This window comes from Lactuca virosa, chromosome 9, assembly GCF_052849685.1.
Source record: "Lactuca virosa cultivar CGN04683 chromosome 9, Lactuca_virosa_CGN04683_v6, whole genome shotgun sequence".
Taxonomy (NCBI): domain Eukaryota; kingdom Viridiplantae; phylum Streptophyta; class Magnoliopsida; order Asterales; family Asteraceae; genus Lactuca; species Lactuca virosa.
Window position 1 is genome coordinate 112,722,686 of NC_136434.1, and position 13,510 is coordinate 112,736,195.

Below are 13,510 nucleotides of genomic sequence, written 5' to 3' on the forward strand. Positions count from 1 at the left end.
TTCATAATGGATCACGATCAAAAGATACTTCTCGTAATTCTTATGTACCTGTACATCCGTTATTTTTGGAAGAGGGGTGTGAAACGATTGCGGGATAATGATTCGGAAATGATGGGACATGAATACACATTAGAGTTATTTCATCGTAATCGTTTAAAATGTGTTGAAGTACTACGCATGTCCCGTGACTCTTTTGTATGACTATGTGCTCATTTTAGAGCAAATTACTCATTAAAGGACAGTAAACATGTATCGGTTGAGGAAAAGATGGCTATGTTTTTGATGATGATCGGTCATAATCAACTTTACGTGATTATAAAGCGGAGATTTCACCACTCGAAGCAAACAATTCATAAATTTTTTTATGAAGTGTTGGAAAAATGATGCTTTTCGCACAAGACGTTATAGTACCAACTTCTTTTAATCCGAATCCAAACATTCCAGTACATAATTGGAGGCTGCAACGGGTTTTCAAAGGGGCGGTTGGTGCACTTGATGGCACTTTGATACATGTCGTTGTCCCTGCTAATAAACAAGACTTATATAGAAGTAGGGGAAAGGGATATTGCTACCAAAACGTATTGGCAATTTGTGACTTCAATATGATTTTTACATTTGTTGTGGTCGGGTGGGAAGGGGTAGCGCAATACTCTAGAATATTATCAAAAGCAGTAGCCGATCCACAAGCATCATTCCCGTTTCCACCACCAGGTAAGTTTTTGTTTTTTTAAATATTTTTATCTTAATTTGAAAATTGATTAGTGTTTTGCATTTTTTACAAACAAATATTATCTTTGTGATGTCGCGTATGCACACACTCGAGGATTTATGTCCCCTTATTGTAATGTGAGGTATTGCCTTGGAGATTTTCGTCAAAGACGTGCATTGACAAATAAAGAAAAATTTAACCATGGACATGAAAAACTTCGGAATGTCATTGAGCGTGCTTTTGGTGTTTTGAAAGCACGCTTCCCTATATTGAAGAGGATGACACCATTCTCGTTTGTTACACAAAGAAACATTGCCATGACATGTTTCACGCTTCATAATTTTGTAAGGAGAGAAGGACTGCGTTATGAGTATTTCGCACGATACGATGAACCCAATGTCTCGTTTCCAAATAACAATGTGGCCGTTGATGATGATGAAGACGGGATTCCAACACATGGTACTGCAGCAGACCGTGAATACATGACTTAGTTACGGGATGAAATTGTTGAGCCTTCGGGTGCTCAGGGGCTTTCTTCTAGTGCTAGGAAAGTTTCCTAGGTTTGGGGGTGTTTGGGAGATTTAGAAAGAGAGTAGAGTGAAGAAGAATGGGTTTTTGGTGTGAAAAATGAGGGCACTCTCGGTTGGTATTTATAGGCTAGAAATGAGACAAAATCTTCGAGTTTGTCCTCTAACTCGTCAATTTTGTCCTCCAACTCGTCGATTTGGTGCCACTTGTCAGCATCTGGTGGCAAAGCGTGGGGAGAAAGCAAGGGCTGAGATTGCGTCACGTCACCCACTTCGCAAAGCACCCTTCTGACTTCTAAATTTCGTCACTTTCGCATACGAGCTCCGTTTTTGACGTTATTTATATCCACGCGTAGGTGAGAACGTACTATACAACTTTTGTTTAGACTCCGTCGGCTAATTTTTACTTTATTTTTAAATTTATTTTTTTAACAGGCCGGGACATGAAAAGTCTGTTAAAAATTCATAACTTTGTCATTCGACGTCCGATTTCGTCTGTTTTTTTAACGTTGAGCTCTTATTGAAGAGATCTTCGATTCTCATTTAGGTTGTATAGGCTAAAAATGCTCGATCTAAAATTCGAACTCCGGGCTGCACACTGCTATGTCAAATCATAGAAAATTCATAACTTTCTCATACAAAGTCAGATTTGGACGTTCTTTTTATGCACGTTCTTGGTTTAATGTATACTACGACTTTCGTTTAGATCCTTAAGGCTAAAAAGCACTTTATCGTAAACTCACTTTTTACATCACACAGCGTTGTGCCGATTTTGTCGCGAAACTTCGACAGGTCATAACTTATTCGTTATAACTCGGTTTCCGGCTTTCTTTATATCTCCGGAATCCTTATCACGGCCACTACAACTTTCTTCATAGATATCGGGTTTATCTATATTTTATTTTTGACGCTTATTTTCATTATTAATTTATTATATATTTATAAACAAGTTTAATGCGCATAAATTGACGGGAAAGTATCACTGTAGCACAATGAACTTATCTGTTTTGTCCGACTTGACCAGTTATGTTTTTTCTTGGGCAATAGGTCATCTAACTTTTAATGTACATGTCAATTAAGCCATTATCGTTAGTTTTTAACCATTTATCCATTAACTAGTTATCTAAATTACATGAATGACCGCCGTGATTTTAATTTCTTTCGTGGTGGATCCATTACCAACTATGGTTTAAATTACACAACCAAAACTGACATATTTACGAAACCGTGTGGACCGAAGTGTAACATTCTCATCAAGAATCGTATCCATTAGAGAAAAAGCTTGAGCTTCTTTATTAATGGTGGAGTCATCTTCAGAAGGTATGTTTTCTTGAACAAGTCTCAACTTCTGTTTTAATCATTGGTTTATTTTTTGTTCTTCACTCAATTTTTTTTTAGTATCCTTGTAGATCGTCTTCAAAATTTTGAGGTCGTGTTTGCATATCATCTTCCATTTTTCAAATCTATGTTTGAAGATCATCTGCTTCTTTTCTTAACATGTATGCAAGAATAATATGGGATGAAATCATGGATTATAAAGTGATCACCATTTTCAAGAGCATATCAATCGTATTAATCGTATCCGCCAATTCTGTATTATTTATGGATTCTTTAATACATCTTCCAAGCTTTGATTTGATACGTTTCTGACTTCTAGTTCTTGTTCTAGATCTGATTCCAGATTATAATCGGTTTGATTGGTTTGAGTTTTTGTTTATCTTGATCGAATCTGTGGTGCCCTAATTTAATATCATACCTTAATTTCTTTTGTTGATCTTGTAACATAGCTAAGGTCTCTTGATATGAATTCAAAACTTCTTCCGCCATTAAAGTACCTTAATCGTCTGATTTGAAACAGATTGAGATGGAGCACTCCTAATTGTTTTCTAATTATTCTTCATGGATTCAAATTTTTCACGAACACCTCCAGTTCCTGCTTGATTAGGAGCAATTGACGGATCATTATTATCTGTCGTTGCTTCACTATTTGCACATCTAGATCCATAAACAGTACCTTTCGAACTGGATGTAGAAACCGTGGAGTTCTGATTCGATTATGTAGAATTTGAATTGAAAAGGAATGAGTAAATCGAAGAGAATTGGGATGGAATACTCCCATCAAAATCAGAAGAACTAGTTGTACCATTGGGTTACAAATTTATACTAGCACCACTCCTACAACTAGATATTCCAAACCTTGACCACTGAAGATATTCATGAACTACATAATAGAAGGATCAGAGGAAGATGATGAGAATGTTACACTTTGGTCCCCAGAGTTTCATAAATGTGGCAATTTTGGTCGTGTAATTTAAAATCATAGTTGGTAAGGGACCCACCACGAAAGAAATTTAAATCATAGGGGCCATTCGTGTAATTTAGATAACTGGTTAACGGATGAATGGTTAAAAACTAACGATAATGGATTAATTGACATGTACAGTAAAAGTTAGATGACTTATTGCGCAAGAAAAAAAAACATAATTGGCCAAGTCGGACAAAACACATAAGTTTATTGTGGTACAGTGGCATTAACCCTAAATTCACAGAATTCACATAACATTCAAGTAATTCTTCTTTATTACTTCAAGATAAGTTACATTTGTTGACCCTAACTATTACATCACTGTATCAATGTGTAGCCTTGAAACAGGGGTGTTACACCACCCGATATGTCGACATATATATATCAAAAAAGAAATCAAACAAAACATAAGTACATCCAACTATCTACACTAGTCTACTTATATAACCAAACACTGCCATATACAGTGTCTCATAAAACACTACTCCATAACTAGAAAAGCACTAATGACTGCATAGATATATGTAATCAGAGGTGAGATAGACAGTCGAACAGATGATCCTACCCTAGAGCCACAAACAGACAAGCAAAAAGAAAGAAATCCTAGATCAAGAGTTCTCAAGATGTAACATCTGAATTTCCAGGTATTATGTTTGATCATTTATTTATGAGTAAAAGAGAGGGACTCGACGAGTTGAGGCGTAGACTCGTCGAGTAGGACCACGATTGCTGACTGGATTAATGAACGGACTCGACGAGTCGGAAAGGGTGGACTCGACGAGTCCACGCTGTAAATTAAAACCCTAATTCTCGGGGTCTGTGCCCTATTTAAAGGCCTTTATGGCCTCCATTTGTGGCCACTTCACCCCTGAGAAACCCTAGAGAGCAGAGAGATCGTTTGTGGTGCAAGAGGAAGGCTAATTCACCATTTCTTGTGTGTTTTAGCAAGAAGGAAGGAGGTAGAACAAGCTAGGTGGGTTGAGGAGCTTGGATCCACTTCTATTTGATCAGAGGAAGCTGTTGGAGGTAACAATCTGTGCCATTCTCGTGTTTATTATGATTCTAGTGAAATCTAGGGTTTTCTTTATGCCTCTTTTAGTTAAATCTTGAGTATGTGAGGTCCCAAGATGAGTTGGTTCATAGATCTGGACCTTAAGAGGTCCAGAGAGTCCTTACCACTCTGCTTTATGCCATACCTTTTGAGTTATGAGCCTAGGAAGCCATTTTAGAGGTTATTTCACCAAAAGAAGCTTTGGGTGTGTTGCATGTGTACCAAGATTCGACCTTTATGTGTTTATCATGCTTGGGAAGGTCAGATCTATAGATTAGAGAAGCAGATCTGACCTCAGAAGGTCATTTGAGTGTGAGCATGGAAGCAACTCGTCGAGTTCATAAGTGGACTCGACGAGTCGAGTCGGGGTTGCCCCGCGATTCGTGACAGGAGGAACCCGTCGAGTTGAGGGATGACTCGACGTGCCAAGAGAGGCTAGAAGGATTTAAAGGACCCGCATGGACTTGCCGAGTCGCCCATGTGCACTCGACGAGTCGGGTCAAAGTTTGACCGTTGACTTTCGTTGACCTTAGGGTTCTGGTCAAGACTGATTCAAGAGAGTTCAGAGAAGGGTAGAATGGCCTTCTACCCAATCTTTAGAGATGAGACTATGAGAGAATATTGATCGGGGATGTTATTTGAATGATAGGAGGAGGCTAGGTCGGGACGTTGAGCACGAGAGTTTATCCGACTTCATTGAGGTGAGTCTTCTCACTATACTGTACCTGGAAGGGTACCTATGTGTGATTGGAAGGTCTTATATGCTATGAGATGTATGTGTTGTATGTTGTTATGTGATATGTATGTGTTATGTATGTTATGTATGATAAGGACCAGAAGGTCAAGATGATATGGACCGGAAGGTCAAGAGGTTACGGACCGGAAGGTCGATACGGGTAGGGCCGGAAGGTCTACCGGGATTTGGGACGGAAGTCCCCTGAGACACTTGGACCGGAAGGTCTCACAGAGTTATGGCCTGGAAAGGCGTATGTGTTGTTTGTGGTATTTTGGAGAACTCACTAAGCATTTATGCTTACATTTGTTGTGTTATGTGTTTCAGGTACTAGCGAGGATCGCGGGAAGGCGCCGGCATGATCCATACACACTTATGGAGTTAATTATTTGAGATTCTGGGATATGTTTTGTAATGATAAAATTGGATAAATTATGTTTTGATATTACCCTATGAATAAAAGTATGTTTTAAAAATGAAAAATTGTCTTGGAAATTTACGTTGTTACACAAGCTATCATACATGACTGCATATAACCCCTAGGGAACTCCACTAGACGATTATCGGCGTACTGGTACTCTAACCAACATATCACCACTCCTATATCCTTACATACAAGGATATACACTTTAAAAAAAAGCATAGTGAGGAAACTCACCTGAATCAAAGACCCAAGGAAGCACAACAACACCCATACTCCTTGCACCGATCACTCCCACGAACCAACTAGCACCAAACAAAGATCAATCCTTTATCAACAACCTAACTCTTTAAAGTTTGACCTAAAGTAAAACTGGTCAAAAGTCAACAGTCTGCGGTCAAAAAATTCAATGATCAACCAGGTCAATGCTAACCACGACGTGGGGGCCTCTTGGCTATGTCGTCGGCATGTCAAGATAAAGTAGTCGACATACAGGATGCCACCACATCGTAGAAAAGACTTGGCCACATTGTGGTTCTTGGCAGAATGTCATATTTAAGTGCTTAGTCATTACAAATCTAAACCCATAACTTCAGATCTTGTCATTTTCAATGACTTAATGAGTAAAGTTTCCAAATTTATCCATTAGGACTTCATCATAAGGCTAGATCTACAACCCTAAGTCCATTAAGTCCTTAATGAGACCAAACTTTGAGCATAGCTACAAGGTAGATCCAAACATAACTCCTTTAATATTTCTCAGAAACTTAATGCCCATTAGAGAGCCATTAACAAGCTCTAGAGTTCCTTAAACTCCTATAGCATCCAAGAAAGGGACAAAATCCTTTAAAATGAACTCAAACTTGAAAAAGGAAGAATAAGGGCCAATTTATGAACTTCATACCACAATTAGCTCCGAAATCATAATAGAATGATGTATCCAAACCAGCTCCCTGCTCCCTTGCACCAATTTGAACTTCTTTATTCCTCAAGCTTCACCAAAATCCAAAGAATAAGCTTTAAATTTAGAAACAAAATTTGAAATATGTGTGGAGGCTATTTGTGTTGGAGGGTTGGAGGATGAAGAGGATGCCCTAATCCTTGAGTTATAACCTTTAAATTTGGATAAAACCCTAAAAATCATGGGTTTGGGTTGCATCGCTCACCACGTCTAGGCAACTCTTTCGCTATATCGTGGCGAACATCAGATGCACATTCTTCATTAACCATGCACCACGTTGTGGCCATCATACTTCCACGTTGTGGTGCACTTGGGCCAACACTCTAAAATTCAATTTAAGCCCAATGCCTCTTAAAACCTAAATTATTAGCACCAAGCATAAAAACCTTATTCCTTGAGGTGCAAAATTATTCCTTTGAGATCCATTACCCTCGCCATGTCAATTACCACTCGATTCTCCACACTACTAGAAAAACAACCTTTTATGACGCACAATGCGTGTCGTAAAACGCTCAGACGACGCGCAAATGCGTGTCAAGGAAGGCCATGTCATAACGAGAGACGCTACGCTTTAGACGACGCGCATTTACGACGCGCAATGCGTAGCAAGGAAGCCCCTGTCATAAATGAAGATGACACGCATTTACGTGTCGTAACCTTACGACGCACGTTTAGGACACGCATTGCGTATCATTAAAGCCCCTGTCATAAATGAAGATAACACGCATTGGTGTGTCATAAACTTCAGGAACCATTTACGATATACATTTACGACGCGTCTTTACAACACTCATTTACGCATAATACAAGAATATGGAAACAAATATATACCAAAACAATCAATTTCATCCATAACATCATGTCAAAAAATTGTAATACATTGGTATTAAGGGGATCCGATTGTACATTGTTATTAAGAGGTTTTCCCTAACTATATAACCTAATACTACATTACTACATTGTTGGTCCTGGATACTCTCCATCCACTGTCAGTATTTCTTTTTTACTGCATAAACGACTTATGTTCTTCCACTGGACATGCGCAAAAGTTTAAAACCAAATAAGCAAATTCAGTCATATATAGCTTTAATTTGTTTCTCCACTATAATTGTTTAAATGTTGTTAGTAGTTGCATCTGATTAAAGGTTCTAAGTTCGAATTTCATAGTTATGAACTCTGTAATAGAAACTTATATGTTTCAACTTACTGTTGCACAATGCCACCTCTTGTGAATCCCTACATACAAATTTCAAAAACAATTAACAATAAAATGACATAATTTAATAAAAATGGAAAAATTGTAAAGCATACAAGACTAACAATTTACCTTTTTAGTCAAAATTGAACATTCCATGAGACATGTGTGGCTCACTTATAAGTTGAGAAGAAAAACACAATGAATGATGAGAGTAAAACAGTGAGCTACTAATTGATGATTGGCATATTTTGGTAGCCAACTTTACCTTTAAGCAATGGTGGATCTATGAAACACAACAATAGTGAAATATGAATCCAAGAGAAGGATTTTATTAGCAACAATTGAGGCAAAATCTAATAAAGCAGGTTTAACTCCAAAATTAAAAGCATAAGAAATTAAATAAGGCTGAATCATCAGACCTGAATTTGCAATATTTTCTCTGTTCTTGGAACTGCTAGAGAAGAACTAAAAGTATAAGATAGGATAAAGAGCATTCTTTGCATCTGGGCGGTTGGTTTCCAAAACACTTGCGACTTTGTCGATCTTGCAATGAAGCTTCCCTGCTGCAATGAATAGTGACAGCTCCCTGTTTCCCCCACCAAATTCAAACAATCACACACACGTTGTTAAAAAGACCAGAATACCCTCATGATACAGATAGGAACAAATAATTCAACGAAAATAATGTTAGATAATTTGCTTACAGATCAATAAAATCAACTATGACACTAAACGCCTTTGCCATGGCTTCAATGGTGACACTCTTGTAAGATTCCAGGAACTGAGAATACACAACTGTCCTGATCTCTCTCATGTAAAAATGGAAGTGTGGATGCAAATACCGATCCAAGTTAATATGCTCAGTGATCCCAGCTGCAAATAAACAATATCATTATAAATTATTAAATTAAACCACAACCAAAATAACCCTCATCAACATGTAAAAGTTATAACATAAAATCACCAAAAGCAAAGAAGAATGATTTGTATTGACACTCGTACAGAGAGTTCATAAATTCTGATAAAAATGGAATCTTTCCAATCACTGTCAGAATCTCTGGTGCATCCACAACCGGCATAGATTAGAGAAAAAGTTAAAATAATGAAAAAAAAGATTTAAAAAAAAGGTAACACATTGAAAGGACTACTACATAGTACATACGATTTTGCAGCCTGTAGAAAACTCTGGATTTCCTTTTACACCTCTTCAGTTTGCAAGCTTTAAAAGGAGTGTGAGTTAGTCCCTGAACATTTCAGATTCCATATATAAAAAAGATGTAAATATTCAAGAATCATAGTTTCGATATGTAGAAATGGACAAACAGTAGAATAAAGATATGATACTTACCAGATTAGGGGCTAAATTAATAGAATATTAATAGATTTGTTAAAATACCAAAATACCCCATCATATATATAATTAAATCCTTTGACACAGATTCCATTCCTTCTGATAATATTCTACAAATCAAATGCCCGTGATTGCTGCAAAACTGGAGAGAAAGTGTACAGGTGAAGAAAATTGAAAATAGGTGGGTTGGGCTTAAGCTAAGCAAGGAGATGGGAACGAATCAGGAGGGGGTAGGTGACACAACTTCCAGTGCTCCATACCTGCATTGCATAATTACAAACATTATTTATTAATTATTTATTTATGATTATTTTAATAATAGTTGAGTATGAGTGGCTAAATTGATAAAATGGGTGCTAGAAATACAATACTTACAATTGATAACAGGGGCCCCTGTTTGTACTTGTCATGGAATGAAAATGTTAGAGGCTTCGGGTCCTCTCCAGGCCCTCTGATGAACCCACTGCATCAATCAATTCAAAAAAAAAACAAACACTACTTTCAATGATGAGGATGAGGTATATGTATGAATATCTGCAGGATGAACGACCACTATGCTTTTTGACCTCACTAAGCTCAGCATGATAAGAACTAGAAAGTAACATAAATATATAGAACAAAAAGAGACACTTAATTGCTGATGATGAGCTTCTGGATATGTAAATGTAGTTGTATTTTGTTACTAGAACCTACCAACAAAATCTATATGCATGTGGAATAGCAGGTCCAAAAAAATCTATATGTAATAAGCTAAATCAGGTTTTGAAAGTGATGAAAATACCTAGGTAGTGTATGCATAGTTCATCAGTAGTTTCAGGGATCAACTGTTCACAGAAGCAATCTGAATTGCTTGATATATGGTCAATGGCTGGAAATAAAACCAAAATAGTAAAATTTTATGGCTTAAATGAGAAAAACACATAAATATAAGTATGTAACCATATACACTAAATCTAATACAAACATTGTATGAAGTATATGAAACTACATTACCCAGTGAAGACGCGGAGCAACATGAGAATCTAAAGGGATTCCTCTCCATTCATAATACTCATTCCAACTACTTAACTTCTTTGTTAATATAGACAAAGGCCCTGCATTTTGAGTTTGTGTAGAGTAGCTTTCAGAACTAATTATAAATGATCTGAAACCAAATCAATGAAATTTTACACCAATACCTTTACAGGGGCATAATTTACTTGAGAGATTCCAGCCCTTATCATACCTTCCAATTAAATGAATAAACAATGAGATCCCATGTGTAATTTAATCAATTGTATATTGAAACATTGGGAGAAAAGAAGGATAAAAAAGGAACCTCAAATGATCCAAGGAAGTAATCAAAGTCGCACAGATACATGAGAGGTAAAAATTAAGGTGTGAGAATATGATTACCTAGAAACATAGACGATGGCGACACGGTGGGGCTGGGTGACTGGGATGGTTCCGGTCTTCGTGTAGCCATTTTTGTGTAATATCTAAGATTGTTGAGTTCTCTTCCATGAACCGTTCTCACCAATTACCGCCACTACTGGATTCTGATACACTGTTTCTAATATATTTTTCTTCAAACCAATGAAGTCGGAGGTTCACCATTGAAATTGATTTGAACAACAAGAACTACGGTTTTGGGTCGATTGGATTTTGAAAGAAATGGGATAATAAAAAGAAGAAGCGTCAACATCTACAATCCATTTTGAGGCGTTGGAAGCAGGAGGAGGTATGGTTTCATCAATTTCGACTGTGGTGGGTGTTGGAATAGATTGTGACAAAGGTGTTGGTGTTGTTAATGGAGAAGGAGAGACGAGAAGGAGGAGGATAGAGATTCGATAAAACCTGGTGGAGAAGGAGAGGCGAGAAGGTGGAGGTGTCGATTAGGGCTTGTTCAATTGGTAGCTTCGCTTGACGGTTGATGAATCGTAGTTGTTAATCGGCACAGTCTGAGGCAACGAGGATTATAGGCAGTGGATGTGGGTGAGGGGTGGAGACGAGGGAGAAGAAGGAGGGGGTTTAAAAAATTTGGGGATTTCATTTTCCCTCTAAGTCGAAGGAGACGCGCGTTTCTTAAAAAAAATATAAAGCGACATTCACAGAGGACGCACATTTTAGATAAAGTGCCCTCCGTGTTTTTAACTTTTTTACATGAGACATTAATTTAAGGGCACGCAATAATGCGTGACCTAAATCCTTAAATTTTTTGAAGAGTTGACACTTTTTTAATGTCATTTTTTTTTTGTAACATAAATCAATGAGTGTCGTAATTTGCGCGTCGTAAAAGGCTGTTTTTCTAGTAGTGCCAAGTCAAGGTTATCCCGACATAGTATGTTACAATATCAAACAAGCTTCTTAATATTTTTTAAATTTAAGTGTGAAAGTCGTCAACGCCAAAGCCAACTAAGATCTGATGAAGCATTCGATAGTAAACAAATTGAAGGTAACCCACCAATAAGTTTCACGTCTAAGGTAGACATATCTCCTTTTCTCTTTGACATTAAAAATACTTCTTTTGAAATGCTGTTAGATATAAAACTCTCTTCTTCATCAAAGATTACTTGATTGCCCATTCCTACAACCAATTGAGAGAAACTGATTAAATTGTGTTCTAATCTTTCAACATAAGCAACACGTTTAATTGTAAAGTTTCATTTTGTTATTTTGTTGTATCCTTTAATTGTGCACTGATTATTATTCTCAAACTTTACAACTCCAACATTTTCATGCTTTCTGAAATCTTGTAGACACTCCTTCCTTCCAGTCATGGGACGTGAGCAACCACTATCTGTAACATCTTGATTTCCAGTTATTCCATTTTTACCCTTGATATGAGAATAGTTTGCGTTTTGGTCCCAAATGGCATTTTTGTAATTTTTGGGAGTGGCTTGTGTACGTTGGGCGTACCGAAGCGTACGTTAGGCATATGTGGCTTGAACCAAAACCCTAATATTTAGGGTTTACACCCAATTTAAACCTCATTATGGCCTCAAATCCCTTTCATTCATCAGCCTCCATCCTCCAACTCAGCCCTAGCTAACCCTAATCCCTTGAGAGAAGCAATCTTAGCCTTGAGTGTGCATCTTGGTATTCTTGAAGGAGGAAGAAGGAAGAGGAAACCATCTTAGAAGAGTAGAGCGCTTTGGATCCAGAATCACATCACCATTTGATACCATTTGGAGGTAAAAACTTTGATCTTGATGAAGTTTTACTTAGATCTTGTTTAGCCATGGATTTGTGTTCTTTTGGTCCCTTAAGCTTGGTATTATGAGTATTGGTTACTCTAATTCGTATGAGCTGTCCTTTTAGACGTTTTGGAGTGTTTAGAAGAATAAAAATGTGATCTTGGCTCTTAGTTTCTTTCCATGCATATGCTAGAATCTCTTAAGGGGTTAATAAAATAGGATTTTTGTTGTTGGGCACCTTATAGACATGTTAAGTCATAAAGTTGGAAACTTTACGACTTAGGACATCATTTGAGGACTAAATATGGATTTTAGACAAAAGATGTAACACTTGAATTGGATATGTTCCTTTTTAGCCCTTCATATTTAATTATTTCATTTTTGGTCCTTGTGGCTACTACGTGGGGCGTACCATAATGTACGCTTAGCGTACTAGCAAGGGCTGATCACGAGTCCAAAGCCTCGTATGCTGGGAGTAGGAGGGTTATGCTGGGCATACGAGGGGTTTAATGAAACCCTAATTTTAGGGTGTTGCACCCTATATAATCTCCTTAAGTCCCTAGGGATGGCCTCTTTATCAGCCTTCATTGTCCTCAAACCTTAATCTCGATCCATAATAGCATCTTTGAGTGTTTTGATCCTTGGTTTTGATTTTTTGTGGTTTGTACTCCTTAAAGTGTTACAATAAGAAGTTGGAAGACTCATTCTTTGGAATGAAGCCTAGAAATCTAGATTTAGCTCCATCTTTTGGTGACTTTTGAGGTATATAGTTCATACCTAGTGTACTCTTTGCTTAGATCTCTTCATGTTATGGTTTTATGCTTCTTTGTCCCTTTTTGGTTGGTCTTGACAAGTTAAGGCTGTTTTAGAAGCTAAATATTGTAGATCTGGATGTTTGGAGAGTTCCTCAAGCTTAAAGGTTCAAACTTTATGGTGTTTATGGTCTCATGCATGTATTAAGCCATTTATTAAGCTCTTTTAAGCTCTAGAGTCTCATTAAGCCATGTATGCACGTAAAGTTGGAAACTTTACGTGATAAACCATCTTAAGCAAGTCAGATATGGGTTTGGGTTGAGGT

General features: G+C 37.4%; 1 protein-coding gene across 1 annotated transcript; it reads left to right on the top strand.

Annotated features, from left to right (window-relative positions):
- The first annotated feature begins 380 nt into the window (after positions 1-380).
- On the top strand, positions 381-1,200 carry LOC145139675 (uncharacterized). Its single transcript, XM_079073416.1, has 2 exons — positions 381-711; positions 866-1,200. Exons 1-2 carry the CDS (start codon positions 381-383, stop codon positions 1,198-1,200), a joined length of 666 nt encoding a protein of 221 aa, XP_078929542.1.
- Positions 1,201-13,510: the final 12,310 nt, after the last annotated feature.